At 46.1% G+C, this 17,204-nt stretch overlaps 1 protein-coding gene across 1 annotated transcript in view; it reads right to left on the bottom strand.

Moving 5' to 3' along the window:
• The window catches only part of LOC136750717 (neural cell adhesion molecule 2), a 255,781-nt gene extending 239,089 nt beyond the window's left edge, over positions 1 to 16,692 (bottom strand). Inside the window, exon 1 of the mRNA XM_066705757.1 lies at positions 16,499 to 16,692. Within this exon, the coding sequence (XP_066561854.1) occupies positions 16,499 to 16,550 (52 nt within the window). The 5' untranslated portion in view covers positions 16,551 to 16,692. The remainder of the gene's footprint in view (positions 1 to 16,498) is intronic.
• Positions 16,693 to 17,204: the final 512 nt, after the last annotated feature.

The following is a 17,204-nucleotide window of genomic DNA, read 5'->3' as shown; positions in this document are numbered from 1 at the left end:
AAATAATGTATTGCTGAATCAACAAATTAAACATATATCGCATGACTTTTCATCACAATCGAAAATGAAACACTGCCCCGTGATTCCACACAGATGAATTAAACCTACATACTTCCATGTAAGATCACCAGGTCAGTGGATTCTACATGACGGAAGCAGAATCCTTAGATTTCTCCAACCAACTGGGCAAGGATCGGCATTTCTTTAATTTGAAACACATGCGTTTCCTGCTGTGAAATTCAACAACTAGTACACAAAACACACAAAGGTAGCATTGTGCCCCACCACAGGCCACTGTAAAGCCACTGTGCAGCTGCAGGCTCTCTTTAGAAAGAAAATATTAGAAGCTCTTATATAAATATAGACTAAGAAAATTAATTTGAAAGAATCACACATTCACAGTTCACGTCATTACAATCTAACAATGCATTTCAGCGGGTCTCCTAACAGGGGAGTTGCCTACATTTCATTTCTCCCCGATTTAATATAGAAATGTCCCTCATTACAGAGCTGCATACTGGAGGGCTGAAACTCTGAACACACTTAATGAAATAAATGGCTTTGCAGAGAACAGCGTGGGGGGGGTAGACGAGGGGCTTCATTACTAATGGGGATCATACTTCTCTTAATTACGAACCAGAAGGATCTCGCAATTCATTCTGATTATGTCACACAAAAAATCAATGGCTATTGAGAACACTATTATTATGATTAATATAACAGTATTATTGATAGCCAATATCATCAGGACCACTAGTCAGATATTCCACAACTATTTTAAAAAGATTTAAAAAAAAAACTGCAGCCAATCCTTTACACAAGTATTCTCTGTTTTCTAATAATAACATCAATAAAACCATAAGTAATAGCTTTCCCTTTTCCACTTTCTCTCTCTACAGCCTGTCTTCCTTCAGCTGCTGACCTGCAGTTTGAGCCAGTGGCTGCCTTGGACAACATAGACACGCCCCTCGCACCGTACACTCACACGTCACACGCAACGTACACTCACATATCACACTCGCCATACACGCACACGTCACACGCACCATACACTCGCCGTACATGCACCGTACACTCACACGCCCCTCGCACCGTACACTCGCATATCACACTCGCCATACACGCACACGTCACACGCACCGTACACTCACATGCCCCTCGCACCATACACGCACTGTACACTCACACGTCACACGCACTGTACACGCACCGTACACTCACATGTCACATGTAACACGCACACGTCGCACGCAACTTACGCTCACACGCCCCTCGCACCATACACGCACCATACTCTCACACGTCGCACGCACCGTACGCTCACACGTCACACGCTCACGTCTCACGCCCCCGCAGTGCACGCTGGGAACAACGGCGGTTGTAACCTAATCAGGTGAATACTGACCGCAGCGCCAGCTCTTCAGCGCTCGACACCCCAACACAGAACGAATTAAATGGCAAACTCACCGCCTGGAGATGAAACCCAGCCAGAGCGATGCGTCTGAGCTCCTCCCGACACAAACACGGACAGGCATGAGCGCCGGCCTCGTCCTCACTCGTCTCACGCCGACAGTTCTCCACCGGTCGACATTTCTCTGAGCCAATTAGCAAACTCGGCGCGTCGCAGCGCTGCTGCTCAAACATGGCGCCGCTGCAGGCGCTCGCTGGAGCCCCCAGTGACGTAGGGGGTAAGAGCCCGCCCACAACACGTCCATGGATTGGCTGCTCATACAGTCACTCAGAGGAATGCCTGTGTGGGAGGGGCCAGCGCCATGTTTTTACCAGTGTCTGAACTGGAGCAGTGTTGAGCGCAATGGTGCTTATTATTTACAGTCCGCCGATAATGTCGAAGTGCTGTGTCATTCTTTACACGAGTGCATTACTGCAGTGTCCTTTCATTTGACTTTGTGCATGTGGACAGACATGCGGACTGGTGTCAAATTCACAGGATGGCCTGTCAGGATCTCAAACCCAAATATATATATACACACATACACACACACAGTGGGCTGTAAAACATCCAAAAACATTATGCCATGTTCAATTCATCATCCCTCTTTTAAAAACATGAAAAACAAACAGCAGGAAATAAAATAAAAATAATAATAATTTGCTTTTGTTAACTCAGAGAAGACACTTCTGCACTGCTTTCCATGGAAAAAGCAGGAAAGCAGGTGTTAAATAACTCTGAGGGTGTTTTATCAGTCTGGCCCTGTGTCACACCACTATATAAATATACATATATTTATGAAGTCACTCAATCTCTTCAGAAGTAAAGAGCCAATGCTGTGGCCTCTTGCTGTTCTTCATCAGAGACTCATTTCCCCGCGGCTGCCTCTCTCCTCCAGGGCGCCCGGTGTTTGTGTGGAGAGGGGGATCACCCGTCTCTCTGAAACCACAGAGAGAGCTGGAAAAGCAAATGTGCCTTCTCTGAAATGTAAGGGTGAAATGTGTGGGTCTCCCTTACCATTTAATTTCTAGGGTGGCTCATCTCTGCTCCCTCTGAGTGGCGTGGAGGAACACGAGTGGTAAAAATAGGCCATGCTCTGATGGGGCACTGAGAGGAAACTGTATCGTCATCAGATGTCTGTTTACCCAGCGCAGAGAGGGACTGCGTCTCTGGTGGCATCGCAACCACGACAGGAGAGGCTGTCATCAACCTCTTAAGAGCCGGAGTGTCTGCTGGGAATCTCTGATGTTTACACCCTAATTAGCCTGGCTCTTAAAACCCACAGCCTCGCACAGAAGACACTTCATACCCAGGAATAAAAATAATATGCGAAAAAACAAAACACTGCACAACCTAAAAAATACAGATAATAAACCTCAGCTGTGGTATAAAAACATTAATTTAAACATCCTCAATCTGCTAACTGCCGCTCCGTCCCGTTTCACAGATTTCTGCGCTGTTTTGAGGAAGAGAAACATATCTAACTGCTCAGTGTGAAGCACTTGGGAATTGCTTTTCTATCATTTTTACTTTTCTACTTTTCCTACAAAATAATACTGATCATGTCATAGATTATTTTACAAGTTTAATATGTCAATCAATAATAATAATAATGTTATCAGTGGAAATGCACTGAAGCTATAAATACAACATCTTGCAGCTGAAAGGTCATCTTTTTCTTTTAAAACATTTCCCTGCCTCTTGCATCCTCTATGTTCGGCCCATTCCATCTCAAAGTCATGTTTTTTAGAAGCTTAACTGATTTAAAACTTCAAGAAAGAGGTCAATTAAAGGAAACCACTGTGGTGTGAAGCGAACCGGCGCACTGTGGAAAACGTGTGTCACTGTGCCACGTGGAATTGCCCTGTGGGTTTAGGGTTAGGGTTACGTTTGGGTCAAGGTAAGGAATGGGGTCTGCATTTCACCGTTTCTACTGTCACTGTGGCCCCCATTTCCTTTCACACCACTAGCCTACAAAGGTCTGTGTTGACAGTGTAGCAAAAGCCAGATCACAGTCTCGGGCTAAAGCACACAGTATCCCCGCTCTCGACAGCACAGCACAGCACACGGCCCTCCGGCAGCCGGGAGACACTCTCATTAGAAGCTGCTATTTTTAACACGAGAGAACGCGTTGTTGTTGCTGCTGTTGTTTTTCTAACTGTTCTGTGCTTGCTAGTGTCTAACGGGAATCAATTCCACAGGCAGGCAGCTCTGGGGCTGTCTTGGACACTGGTTTGACTCTTATTTCAGAAATTGGGGGACATTCATTGTGAGTCTGGCCGGTGGGGAAGGGAGTGCTGCCGAGTTGTTTTTTCTTGGTTTATCTCCAGGATTGTCTTGGTTTATTTTACAGAGGCATTTTAATCCCGAAGTCCCCGCTGTGCCTATTAAAACTCTTAAGATAAGTGGGCTGTGCTGCCCTGCGGCCGGGAGCAGGCGAAGACAGTCAGGAGCTCCCCTTTGAATGGCTATTAAAGTCATCGGCTCTTCTCGTTTCCCACCTTGATTAACAACAACACTGTCTATCACAAGCCTCTCCATCCCCAACTCAGTCCCAGTGAACAGCAGAAGCAGCTACCGGTGTGCATTGGGCGGCTCAGAGAAATACAGCAGCTCCGCGTCGTATCATTGTGCAGATTAGTCTCCTCCTGAGGTCATGGGTTCAGTCGAGGTGGGGACACTGTGCGGTAGTCTTGAGTGAGGTCATGGCTGTATAAATGACCAATCGTTCATCAACGTAATGTGATACATTGTAACATCTATATAATAATATTAATAATATCTTAATGAGCAGTGTTACAAATTAGACTTTAATATGGGCTTCGATCAGGCTTCCCAGCACACACTGCTGGCAGAAAACGATACTGATGTTTTGTTAATTTAATTACACCCACAACCTTTAGATTATAGACACGTATTTTCATCCTTGTGGAAGATGGATGGAATAGCGCAATTCGAACATAGCCTTTATCTATTTCACATGTAATGTAACGCACACCTAGGCTGATCAAGACAGATGCGGTATATGAATTTGATACGACAGCACAGCAGCGTGTAGTTCTCACACGCCCTGCCGATGAGTCACATCCGACTGCCATCATTCAGGTGTTTGTCTCCGCGTCCCTTTAGAAGGAAGTCAAATTAAAATGAGGCTTTATTCCAGGTTTCCGCGGCACACAGAGGACATGAGAGAGATGCTTGCAATATGTTCCCTCTCACGGCAGAATAAATTACAAGCAGTCATGAGACGCAGAGTTTTCCTCAGTGTGTTATTCACCGCTGACTTTATTAAAACCCAAGCTCTCATTCTTAATGCATTTTATTATCTTCATTTTCATAAGTACTAAATTACACCATCAAGTGCTGTTTTTCTATACCCCCCTCCACCTAACCACGCTTTCCTCCTCACCTATAGCCATTCATCCGCTGCTCTCTTCTATGCCTCAGCGACTCACTACCTCAGGAAAAAACATTGTGGCATTTTGGTTGTGAGGAAATCACAGCAGACATTGTTTTTGGCGGAGGATGGTAATTGCCTGTGCTTCCTGTAAAGAAGGCAGACAAACACACATCCTCTACCTCTGACACATTTTATTAAAACTGCTGACATGCCCTTTCAAAGACAGCTTGTTAAATAAAAACACATATTTTCTGTATGATCATATTAGTTCCCAACACATTCATAGTGTCTCTAACTGCACACATACATATATACATACACTCACCTAAAGGATTATTAGGAACACCTGTTCAATTTCTCATTAATGCAATTATCTAACCAACCAATCACATGGCAGTTGCTTCAATGCATTTAGGGGTGTGGTCCTGGTCAAGACAATCTCCTGAACTCCAAACTGAATGTCTGAATGGGAAAGAAAGGTGATTTAAGCAATTTTGAGTGTGGCATGGTTGTTGGTGCCAGACGGGCCGGTCTGAGTATTTCACAATCTGCTCAGTTACTGGGATTTTCACGCACAATCATTTCTAGGGTTTACAAAGAATGGTGTGAAAAGGGAAAAACATGCAGTATGCGGCAGTCCTGTGGGCGAAAATGCCTTGTTGATGCTAGAGGTCAGAGGAGAATGGGCCGACTGATTCAAGCTGATAGAAGAGCAACTTTGATTGAAATAACCACTCGTTACAACCGAGGTATGCAGCAAAGCATTTGTGAAGCCACAACACGTACAACCTTGAGGCGGATGGGCTACAACAGCAGAAGACCCCACCGGGTACCACTCATCTCCACTACAAATAGGAAAAAGAGGCTACAATTTGCACAAGCTCACCAAAATTGGACAGTTGAAGACTGGAAAAATGTTGCCTGGTCTGATGAGTCTCCATTTCTGTTGAGACATTCAGATGGTAGAGTCAGAATTTGGCGTAAACAGAATGAGAACATGGATCCATCATGCCTTGTTACCACTGTGCAGGCTGGTGGTGGTGGTGTAATGGTGTGGGGGATGTTTTCTTGGCACACTTTAGGCCCCTTAGTGCCAATTGGGCATCGTTTAAATGCCACGGCCTACCTGAGCATTGTTTCTGACCATGTCCATCCCTTTATGACCACCATGTACCCATCCTCTGATGGCTACTTCCAGCAGGATAATGCACCATGTCACAAAGGTCGAATAATTTCAAATTGGTTTCTTGAACATGACAATGAGTTCACTGTACTAAACTGGCCCCCACAGTCACCAGATCTCACCCCAATAGAGCATCTTTGGGATGTGGTGGAACGGGAGCTTCGTGCCCTGGATGTGCATCCCACAAATCTCCATCAACTGCAAGATGCTATCCTATCAATATGGGCCAACATTTCTAAAGAATGCTTTCAGCACCTTGTTGAATCAATGCCACGTAGAATTAAGGCAGTTCTGAAGGCGAAAGGGGGTCAAACACAGTATTAGTATGGTGTTCCTAATAATCCTTTAGGTGAGTGTATATAGAGAGAGACCGATACACAGGAATCCTTATATACATATATTAATACAAATGCAAAATGTATAACTAGGAAGGAGTTCTGATAATGTGTGTAAATTAAACTGCACATGAAAGGGAACAGGGAATATTTAGCTCCAAGGTGCAGTAATGTATGCAGGAGCCCAGCCGGCGTCACAGGATTGTGGGGAATGGAGGCACAGTGGGCTGCCCTGAGAGGAGACGTGTCTGTACAGGTGCACTGGACACTGTTACCATCGGCTCAATGCCACCAAAACACTCACTATAGTATGAACCGACAAGGAACATAAGCAAGTCCGTTTCTTCCAACGCTGCCACTGTTGTTGCACACACTGCACACAGCACACAACCACGTAGGGAGATAATCATTACGAATACTCAATTGTTCAAACGTGTCATTGTTTTACGACGATGATTACTATAATTAGTCTATTTCATTGGAAAATAGCATTCTTTTCGTCCTATTCAAGATCCAAACTGCATATAATTACTGGTTCTTCAGAAAGGAGGAGGAAAGAAAGAGCTCAACTCATTCGGTAGGGTCAGGATGTACTGCTCCTCGGTGCACCAGAGAGCTCCATCCCTCCTGAGCGACGACACCGGTTTACCAGCGATCCCGGGAGCCTGCTGCAGAGTCGAAATGTAATCACGCCACGTCTGCACAAGGTAACGCAGCAGCCATATCGGTTTAAAAACTGCCGAGCGTAAAAATGTGTATAACCTTGACAGCATTGTTTTCACAATTCATTATTGTTGTGTAAACTGTCTGAGAGGAGCACGGCCCCGGCGTTCAATCCCGAGACTCACACATTTAGTGTGGAGTGAGCATTAAGGGCCCGAGATGTCAGCTCGCTGTGAAATAAACTGTCAGCTGGTTAAATACCATTTCCAACCCCTAGACCAGTGAAGGACGCACTCACACAGATGACTCATTCTAATATTCAACAAAGAAAAGTTACCGATGCATGTACTTTACAGTTAATGAAAACCTTGGCCCAGAAGCTCGGCAATGAGTGTCTGGGAAAAAACCTCTTATATAAAACCTTGTCATGTCCACGTCCTGAGAATATAATGTGATTATGAAACTGCAACGAGTGTGAAGTCTGCTCCAGAAGCGCGCCCCTCCGTCACGCTGCACATACGTCATGGCAGGGACCAACTGACCCACATCTGAGAACAGGTACAATAGCAAGCATGCCCTTACAGATTCGTCCTCTGCTAGCGGAGGATGCAGATGGATTCTGCACAGCTGTGGACTGCAGCGCTCCTCGTGTGAGAGCAGGCAGCAGGCTGGCGCAAACAAACTCACTGAGGGTGCATCACATGAGGAGCACCTTCCTAATATTGAGGTGCCCCCTTTTGCCCTCAGAGCAATCTTGATGCATCACTGTCATGTTTGTGGAACCAGTCCTGGACAATCCCAGACTTGTGGCCTGGGGCACAGTCCCACTGAAACAGCCCATTCGCAGATGGATAGCAGGAACTGGGATTCATCAGACCAGGCAATGGTTTCCAGTCCCCCGGTGTCCAGTGTTTTCATTCCTTAGCCCCCTGCACTCGCAGTTTCTGGTGTTTTGCTGAAATAAGTGGAGGTACGATGAGTTGGGTGGACCATCCTTGATACACGGGGAAACTGCTGAGCATGAAGAACCCAGCAGCGTCTGGCTCGAACCGAACCGACATCCCAGGCACCTGCTACCATACCTGCTCAATGTCACTTGAACCCTTTGTCTTGCCCATTTACCCCCTGAGTGTCACACTTACACAACCCATGTCTCAATTGTGTCAAGGCTTAAAAATCCTTCTTTAACCCTCCTGCCCTTCATCTACACTGACTGAAGTGGATTGAACAGGTTATATCAATGAGGGATCACAGCTTTCACCTGGCTTCACCTGGAAAGAGCAGGTGACAAAGCCAGGCTCTGTCCCTTTTAAGAATGGCTGAAGGGAGGGCAAACTACGTTTCCCAGAACCCTACACAGCGAAGTCACTGAGGGGCCGTGGCTCCACAGTATGAAGGGAAGGCAGTTGGATAGCTGAGGGCAGTTGTGTTTGGCTGTGCCGGGTGATGGGTTCTGCCGGGGGGTCTTCTGGAGTGAAATAATGCCACTCAAATCGCTGGGAGTTGCTCTCTTCTCTGCCACGCTTTAACGCATTTCATTTTAATACTATTTCCCATGGAGGGTGAGTCACTGTCTTTAGTAAGGTGTTTATTAACGCCTATGAGAAACAGTTCACCCTATTCTCATCATACCTGGGCCTGTTTTATGTTGTTGACTGCCAGAAAGTGTCCCTGCTCCAGAAAAGGAGCCTAATATAGAGTCTGTCTGTCTGTCTGTCCATCCAACGGCACCAAAATACCTCCCACCTGGTAAATATCATACAATATATAAATAAAAAGGGAGCCCATGTTCTGTTCTACACAACCACATGCTACACAGGTACATAGAAACACCAAAGTGTCTAGATGACTATTAATTTATCATAAACACACACACACAGTTCGTGTAGGTTTAACAATAAAGATGGGGACTTCTGCTGCAGATACGGTCCCGAGAACCCAGTGAGGCTTGTGCCGTGAGTCCAGCCACCTCTTTGACTCCTACATGAGCCGTCAGCAGCTGCACGAACACATTCACACCGTGAGAGACGGCAGCAGCGTGGCTGTGCGTTCAGGAGGTCAGTGAAGTGCAACAGAGAAAAGACCGGCCCCCACAGGCCAGACCTCAGCGCTGCTCCAGGCTCCTTGGTTCACCATGTTTTCGGCGGCTGTATTAGGAGTCAGGCTGTAAGGCAGCGCAGGACGCAACACTCATCAGGGCTCGATGGACTGCTGCCCTACACGGCTGTCAGCGCATACAGCAGAGGGACCGCGCCGCCCTCAAACCCCTCCGTCACAGCACAGCCAACGATACAAGATGGAAAGAGACACAGAGGGTTCAGCCTGAAAGAGGAGTTCATAATTATTGTTAATAATAATAATAATATTAATAATATTAATAATAATAATAATATTATTCGGCAATCCCGTTCTTTGATGCTCTTTCTGAAATTGATTTCCTCCTTGCAGGCCCATAAGATTACTCTTCCATTTTCATCCGAACGAACTCTCATTTCATTCAATTAATCAAAGCACACAATCAATTCCAGCGCAGGAGAGTCGTCACGTCCTCTACAGAGGGAAGCTGATATCGTTCTGCCGTACAAACTCGCTGGTACAACAGAGCCGCACTGCCTTCCATGTCTGGGCTGGTGCAGAATACAAACGCGTCGCTCAGCTCCACGGCCAGCCCCGGACACTTCATTATCTTAGTCTTGCGGACGCGTATTGTGCATCATGCACAGATGCTGTCTCCTGTCTCCCGTTGATGTGTTTCTCTGAGAACACCCTGCACGACCAGTTAGGTAATCAGCGGAGTGTTGCTTTCTGTTTTTTTGTCTCCTACGAGAGGCAGCGCCGTGTTCACGGAGTATCGCTGCTCATTCTGACACGTCTGATGTTTCCAGGGCTTTAAATCCAGACCAGAGGATGGCTGCTGCTACGTCAGGTCCATCTGTGTCTCTTTACTGTCTGAATTGATGGAAAACTCACGTCCAATACGGCCATCTCCTCCTTCTTGCCCAGATGGTGAAAGTCAAGCTCTGAAACACTTATCCAAGCATCTTAAGAGACAGGGAATTAATTTCCTGAGTAAGGTCCTATACCTAACATACAGACTCAATTATGAACACCACACCTTAATGGACCTGTTGTCTCCACTAGAGTGCTGGAAATTAGGTTCGTCCTTCCTGCCAACTCATCCTGGGGGGCAGAGAAAAAGCGCCCAGTCATTCTCTAGCTCTCGTTATGGCCACGCTGCTGATTCTGGGGGGTAGGGGTGCCTCGTTCCCTGCCAGGCTACAAGACAACCACCACAATGGCTGTAATAAGATACACTGTTTAAAGGTGTCACATAATACCCCTGACAAGCATCTAATTCTGCAGCCAGGATTACTTTCTGCAAGATGCCTGACCTAGATAGCCCCAAGATATTATCTGGGAATCCTTCTCTGCCTCCCGTTAATCTAAACATGCTTTTCGCCCTTGTACAGCAGTGAATGCAGTTTTGTCAGTTTGGTGTGAGGTTATTATCTCTCGTTACTACAGTCCTTATCTCTGTCCAATAAAGCATCCCCTTGTTTGGTGACAGCTCAGGCGGACAGGAACCTGGCGTGGGCCTCTGTGCTGGCTGGCCTGTGTGACTGTTTCACTGGTTCTCGGAGTTTAAATGATTAATCTATAAGCCATACATTCATAGCCTTAAACCAATCAAATTAACCTGACAAGGCTCGGTAGAGATTCTCACAGGGAAACGCAACCTTTACTGTACTTAAGATACGTTAGGGTAGGAATCATTAATTGCTGTCCTGTTTCTGAGCGATTGCACTTTATGTATTCTCTCTTGCTCTACGTCTCTCTCCGTAAACTTGACACCTCTGTAAACGAGTGAAAATACAATTGCTACCAATTTGTTTCTTGGATCACGGTGTGGCTGTGGAGCACTTTGTGTTCGACAGCTTGGACTGCAGTTACCGTCCCTCAACGGCTCAGATGGCCACTAATTTGATTCATCGGGTCACTTAATAAAAATGTCCATCCATCCATCAATCCATTCTCAATAACCACAGCATCCAGTACAGGGCCACGGCAATCAAAATGTGATTGTCAAAATATTATTATCATTATCATTCATTAAAATATGTACCAGAGGAGCTTTTCCAGATCAGCAGGGACACGCACCCGGGACACAAATGGAAATTGGGCTTCAAGGCATTCAAGACAGAAAACAGGAGACACTTCTTCACACAGAGAGGCGTCACAATCTGAACAAACTCCCCAGCGATGTGGCTGAAGAGACAATTTGGGAACATTCAAAAACATACTGGATAGGATCCTTGATCACTTAGTTATTAATGGACACCAAACGAGCACTATGGGGCGAATGGCCTCCTCTCGATTGGACATTTTCTTATGTTCTTATGTATTAAATGTACTTGCATTTTTTACCAAAGAAATCAAACATCACAAAGCCTGTACCCTGTGGTCAGATGAAGACGAGAGCAGAGGACATGCTGTATTGATCCACATAGGAAGGTCCACATGGCCGCTCATTAGTTATTTCTTTCAGCTGTGTGTGGATCTGTCATGTGCACAGTGCTGGGCGTTTGATTGTTCATTTCCTTTGGAGTCACACAAGATCCTAACATGTTTCTGTTTTGGGAGAATGTGTGGAATTAATTATCCAACGCCTGCCTCTTCAGAGGGTAAGACATCGCCAGTGTTTGCCTTAGTCTCATTAGATTGTGACGTTTCCATACTGTGTGTGCGACACAAAACCAAGGCGGAATAATCGCGGTGATGTGCGGCGGTGCCGTGGCCAGGCCTGGCTCTCCTGTGTCAGCGCTGCGCCCGGCCGGGGGGCGAACTCCGGCCCTGGGGGACTCCAGCCAACTCCAGCCAGGTTTGTTAGCCAACAAGCACTTACTGCACTCATCTATTTAAAGACTTACATTTGATTTACACTGCATATTTAAACTCTCATATGTCCTGGATTTGAATGTTAAGGATGGTATTTAAGTGCTTCATACTACAACGCAAATCATCTGCAAGAGGTGCCTGGGGACAGTGTGCCGGCAGCCTGCTTCACAACACCGGAGCTCGTACAGTGCCATTCTGAACTGCGGCACATTCAGTGGAGGCAGCAGGGTGGGCATGGGGAGGCAGTTGCTCCCACATGAGCTCACTTGGCCCCCCCGTGGAAGTGAAGTGGAAAAAGTGTCATGATGTGCATGGGTTTCCACAGGTTTGTCCTACATGTGTCAAGAAGTAAACAAACAGTCGTGTGATGTTGTCACTGTGCTGAGAGGCACTATAACCCCTGCTGTGCAAGTGGCCCATCATTATTATGGGGCGCACCATAGTGTGTATCCAAACCTTTGCCCACACCCAATGACATACAACGCCGCCTGTCTTGCCCCCACAACACATCTAATTGGTTAAAAACCATCGAAAACTCTCACTGAAGATCCCTGTGAATCCTGATGGATTGGGGCTCTCCAGAACCACATCAAGATTTGATTACAGAACCTGGGCTAACATCACCTTGAGGATATAGAGGGCATGTGTCAAACTTGTCAAATTTGCAGATGATACTAAAATAGGTGGCTCAGCAGATACAATCTCGGCAGCACAGGCTATTCAAAGGGACTTAGATAATATTCAGTTGTGGGCCGACACCTGGCAGATGAAATTCAATGTGGACAAGTGCAAGGTATTACATGCAGGTAACAAAAATGTCCACTATAATTACACTATGGGAGGAATAGAACTAGATGAAGTAACGCATGAGAAAGACCTAGGAGTCTATGTGGACTTCTCACTTTCTCCATCCAAACAATGTGGGGAAGCAATAAAAAAAGGCAAACACAATGCTAGGGTATATTGTCAAAAGTGTAGAATTGAGAACAAGGGCAGTGATGTTCAGACTGTACAATGCACTAGTTAGAGCTCATCTGGATACTGTGTACAGTTTTGGGCTTCACACTTCAAGAAGGATATCGCTGCTCTAGAGGCAGTTCAGAGGAGAGCAACCAGACTTATTCCAGGTCTGAAGGGAATGTCCTACTGAGAGACTGAGGAACTGAACCTTTTCACCCTGGAACAGAGGAGACTATGTGGGGACTTGATCCAAGTCTTCAAAATCATGAAAGGCATCGACCACATCAAACCAGAACAGCTTTTCCAGATCAGCAGGGACACACGCACCCGGGGACACAAATGGGCATTCAAGACATCACAATCTGAACAAACTCCCCAGCAATGTGGCTGAAGAGACAATTTGGGAACATTCAAAAACAGACTGGATAGGATCCTTGGATCACTTAGTTATTAATGGACACCAAACGAGCACGATGCGTAAAATGGCCTCCTCTCGACTGGACACACTCACGTTCTTATATACTGATTTGCACTTCTCCAGAGAAAGGATGGATCAAGCATATACTTTGCAGATAATTTTCCAGATTGCCTCAGATATATCAGACCTACTGTCCTTTACAGTCCCTGCGTGTATCAGTGAACATACTGCTCGATGTCACGTGTCTTTATAGAGTACTGTGTCATCCCATAACCAACAGTCAAAACCTCGCCCTGCTTTGGGATATCAGGTTCCTAGACATAGATCAAACAGTGAAGAGTTTCAAAAGAAAATGACATCATTCTGCATCGTAAAACCACCGACCCGTCCCCGAGCTGCCCTGGGAAACGGAAAACTCTTTATTGGTATCATGGTTAATAAAGCACATTCCCTCCACAGCAGCCTCAGTGTTGCACGTACAGCCATCACACTGTTTAGGGCTATTTATTAGTGTTATTGTTATGATGATGGTGATGGTGATGATTATTATTCAATTTGTGCCACAGTTTATTTGGGAAAGGTTCCATATGAATGTGGTGTATAGATTGAGATTATGAAATGGAACATAAAAACATTCAGTACAAGCGTCTGTGGGGAAATGCATGTCATCTGCTTTAAAGGAAATCACATGTTGACAGAGAGCTCCACATGATTGATTAATGTATTGAAACTTACATTTCACATTAAAACAAATGAGGTTTCTTATCCCTTTCTTTTTTATGACAGTGATCTTTAGTTCCTGAAAACAAAAAGAAAATCTCTGATTGGCATTAGTCTACATCAAAATGAAAGCACAATGAGCTAAGACATTTCCACGTGTAATGAGATATCCATGATGGGCTTTTTATTACAGAGCACTGCTCCAGCTGGATGCTGCTGCAAAATCACCAGGCTGCTGAGAATATATCTCCTGCTTTTCTTCACTGCTTTGAAAGTTCATTTATGTGCATCACGTTTGTTGTGATGGTGTATAATCTGTATGTCTTGGAATATTACCAATATTCCTCTATTTGTACAGTGTACTGGCAAACACTGATGCAAGCAGGGGCAAGACATGCCTAGCAGACTCACTGCTCCGCAGCCAGATTTCCTGCAGCTGCCACTTAGTCCATTTCTCTAAATCGAGTTCTCGTCAACAAATACAAGTCACGCAGACCGCAGCGAAGGCCATCTGTGCCTGGTACTCTTTAGGAATGCCACTGGCCAGTAGCGGACACAAACTTAAACAAATTAGTGATATACTGAAGAGATATATATTATATATATATATATATATATATATATATATATATATATATATATATATATATAAACCACAAAAACTTAAGTTAGACATTATTAAAATTCCTCAATCAGTATTGAACAAATTGGAAAATTTAGGAGATGATATATAGGCTAATGCACGTTGTTACTTGGTTTAAAAGAATAAGTAACAGACAGTCTCAAATGAAGGGTGTGAATACTTTCTTGTATAACTGTACATGCTGTTGTATGGCATGCGGCCAACCTAATTACGCTAAACCATGACTCTTATTTATCAACGATTACTGAATCACAAGACAACTTAACACTCAATATTTGGGAGCAAAACAGATAACGAGACTTGTGAAAATCAGTATGTTTTAATGACCGAGTGTCTGAAGCATCACTCGCTGAGACACGGCCAGCTCTCCAGCGACGGAGTGTGAGTGACGGGCCAGCAGGGACAGGTTTGATCCAGCCCAGGAGAGCCGGGCGCGTCTGCGGCAATATGGACCAGCACAACTCAGCAGCGCATCCGCCAGCGTGACAGAGACGTGCAGCGCAGAACAGAGCGGTGGGAAGACATCTGTAGTGTAATTATCAAAAGGGCGCAAAATAAGTTTCCCAATGTTGCTGTGGACAGAGGTCACTGCTGAGATCCCCGGCCACTGATTACTGCTTTCACAACGCAACGCAACGCAGCTGATTAGGCTGATTGGCAGCCCCGGGTTCAGCCCAGATCTGCGGGTTCAGCCTCAGCACCAAACCCCGCTGACTGTCGGAGCAGTGTGCGGCGCTCTACCCCCACCTGCCGTCCTGCATTAGCATCTCTCTCTCTCATGCACTCACATTGATCCGCGCAGTTTGCTCCGCTGCTTGCACATTTCTCCCAGTGCCGCAGGTAGGGTAAAAGCAGCTCAGGTGTGTGTGTGTGTGTGTGTGTGTGTGTGTGAGAGAGAGAGAGAGAGAGAAGGGACTGTGCGTCTACGACTCACCCCGTTCATCAGGCTGATTGACAAGTGTCTCTCAAGTCAACGTTTCCTTTACTCCATCTTCACATCCATCTATCTATCTATCTATCTACTGCTCTAGACGTTGGAGCAGCACAGTTAGAGCTCGGATCCGACTAAAGCGGCTGTGATGGTGGGAACACAAACGGCTTTAGTTTTCAAACATTTGTGAGAGTATCGGCATTCAGTATAATCTACCGATGGCTACGGGTCTGTCTTCCTGTGTCTTATGTATGTACGTTGCTATCTATCCATCCATCTATCTCTAAATATATGTATGTATGCGTTTGTGTGTATACCTATCTATCTCATTAAATACAACGACACAAGTTAATTATGCCCAATAAATGCCATGTATAAATACTCGATAGCAGGGTAGCAGGGATACTTCCCAGCCCGGTTGTCCACCTGACAGCACCTCACACATCTGACCCATCAATCACTGGCATCTCAACCCTGAAACCCGCTCAAGCTCTCTCACGCAACGTGGCAGAGGGGCACAGACCCCCGCAACATTGCGCCAGTTTTCAACTTGCAAGACATCGGAACAGCCCGAGATTACAGCCCGGTCTGATCACAGGGATGTCACCGCACATCACCGCAGGGAAGGAGGGCTCGTTAAACATGCCTGTGCAGGGATTGCATTTCGGTTCACATGTCCCCAAACAAACCCCCCTTTTCATGTATTTTTTTCCAAAAGGACGTGCTCCAACTGCAAAACACTGCCGCCTCAATCCGCCTCTCTGTGCCCCTCTCCCCGCTGAAGCCAGCTCTCTACCCACAGATCGCACTTCCAACCAACACTGGAATATGCACAAGCGGGGACATCGCAAACAGCCAGCAACTTATTCCCGGGCATGTCGAGCAATGTTGCCTCCTACCTTGACTGCTGCCGATGAGCAATCCGAGCAGACAGAGCAGGTTGCGAATCATTTTCAGCACGTTGTGTGATGGACAGCTTCCTGTGAGCGGTGAGTTGTGCGCACTGTGCCAGAGACCGAGCTGGCTTCTCTCCCTCTCCCTCTCTCTCTCTCTGCCTCCACCGCGGAGATGCACCACAGTGAGGCAGCACTATATCCACAGTCTGCCTCCGCAGCCCCACATCAGTCTTAAACCCATATCCATCCGCAAAAAAAAAAGAAAAAAGAAAAAGGAAAATAAAACTAGTCCTGGAAAGACAAGGCAAGCAAAGACAGTGCGAGTGGAGCTGTGTGTCTGTGCTGCATGTCTCCGCACTCACACTAATGGGGGGCTAGTCGGACACCCAGGAGGGACAGGAGTCACTGTGGTTTATTCTTTTCTTTTAACCCATCTTCACAAAGTGTGTGAAAACATTGGACAGACTGAGACACAGCAGCTCCAGAGAGACTGAGACACACAGGGGAGTGCGCTCGACCCCTGGAGGCTGGAGCTGGACTGAGACTCGGGGCCACTGGCCTGCAGACATGGGCAGCCACTGGGCAGGCGCCATGCACAAGATCATGGGCTGGGACTACAAAAAGGCAGGACAATATCCCCCATATCTAAACAATCATCACCGTCTTTATGAGCTAAACATCTCTAAAAGAAAGTACAAGTGGTAATCTG

This window comes from Amia ocellicauda, chromosome 6 (assembly GCF_036373705.1).
Source record: "Amia ocellicauda isolate fAmiCal2 chromosome 6, fAmiCal2.hap1, whole genome shotgun sequence".
In the NCBI taxonomy this organism is placed as follows: Eukaryota; Metazoa; Chordata; class Actinopteri; order Amiiformes; family Amiidae; genus Amia; species Amia ocellicauda.
Note: the sequence above shows the minus strand (reverse complement) of the source record. Positions and strands in the feature narration are given on the sequence as shown.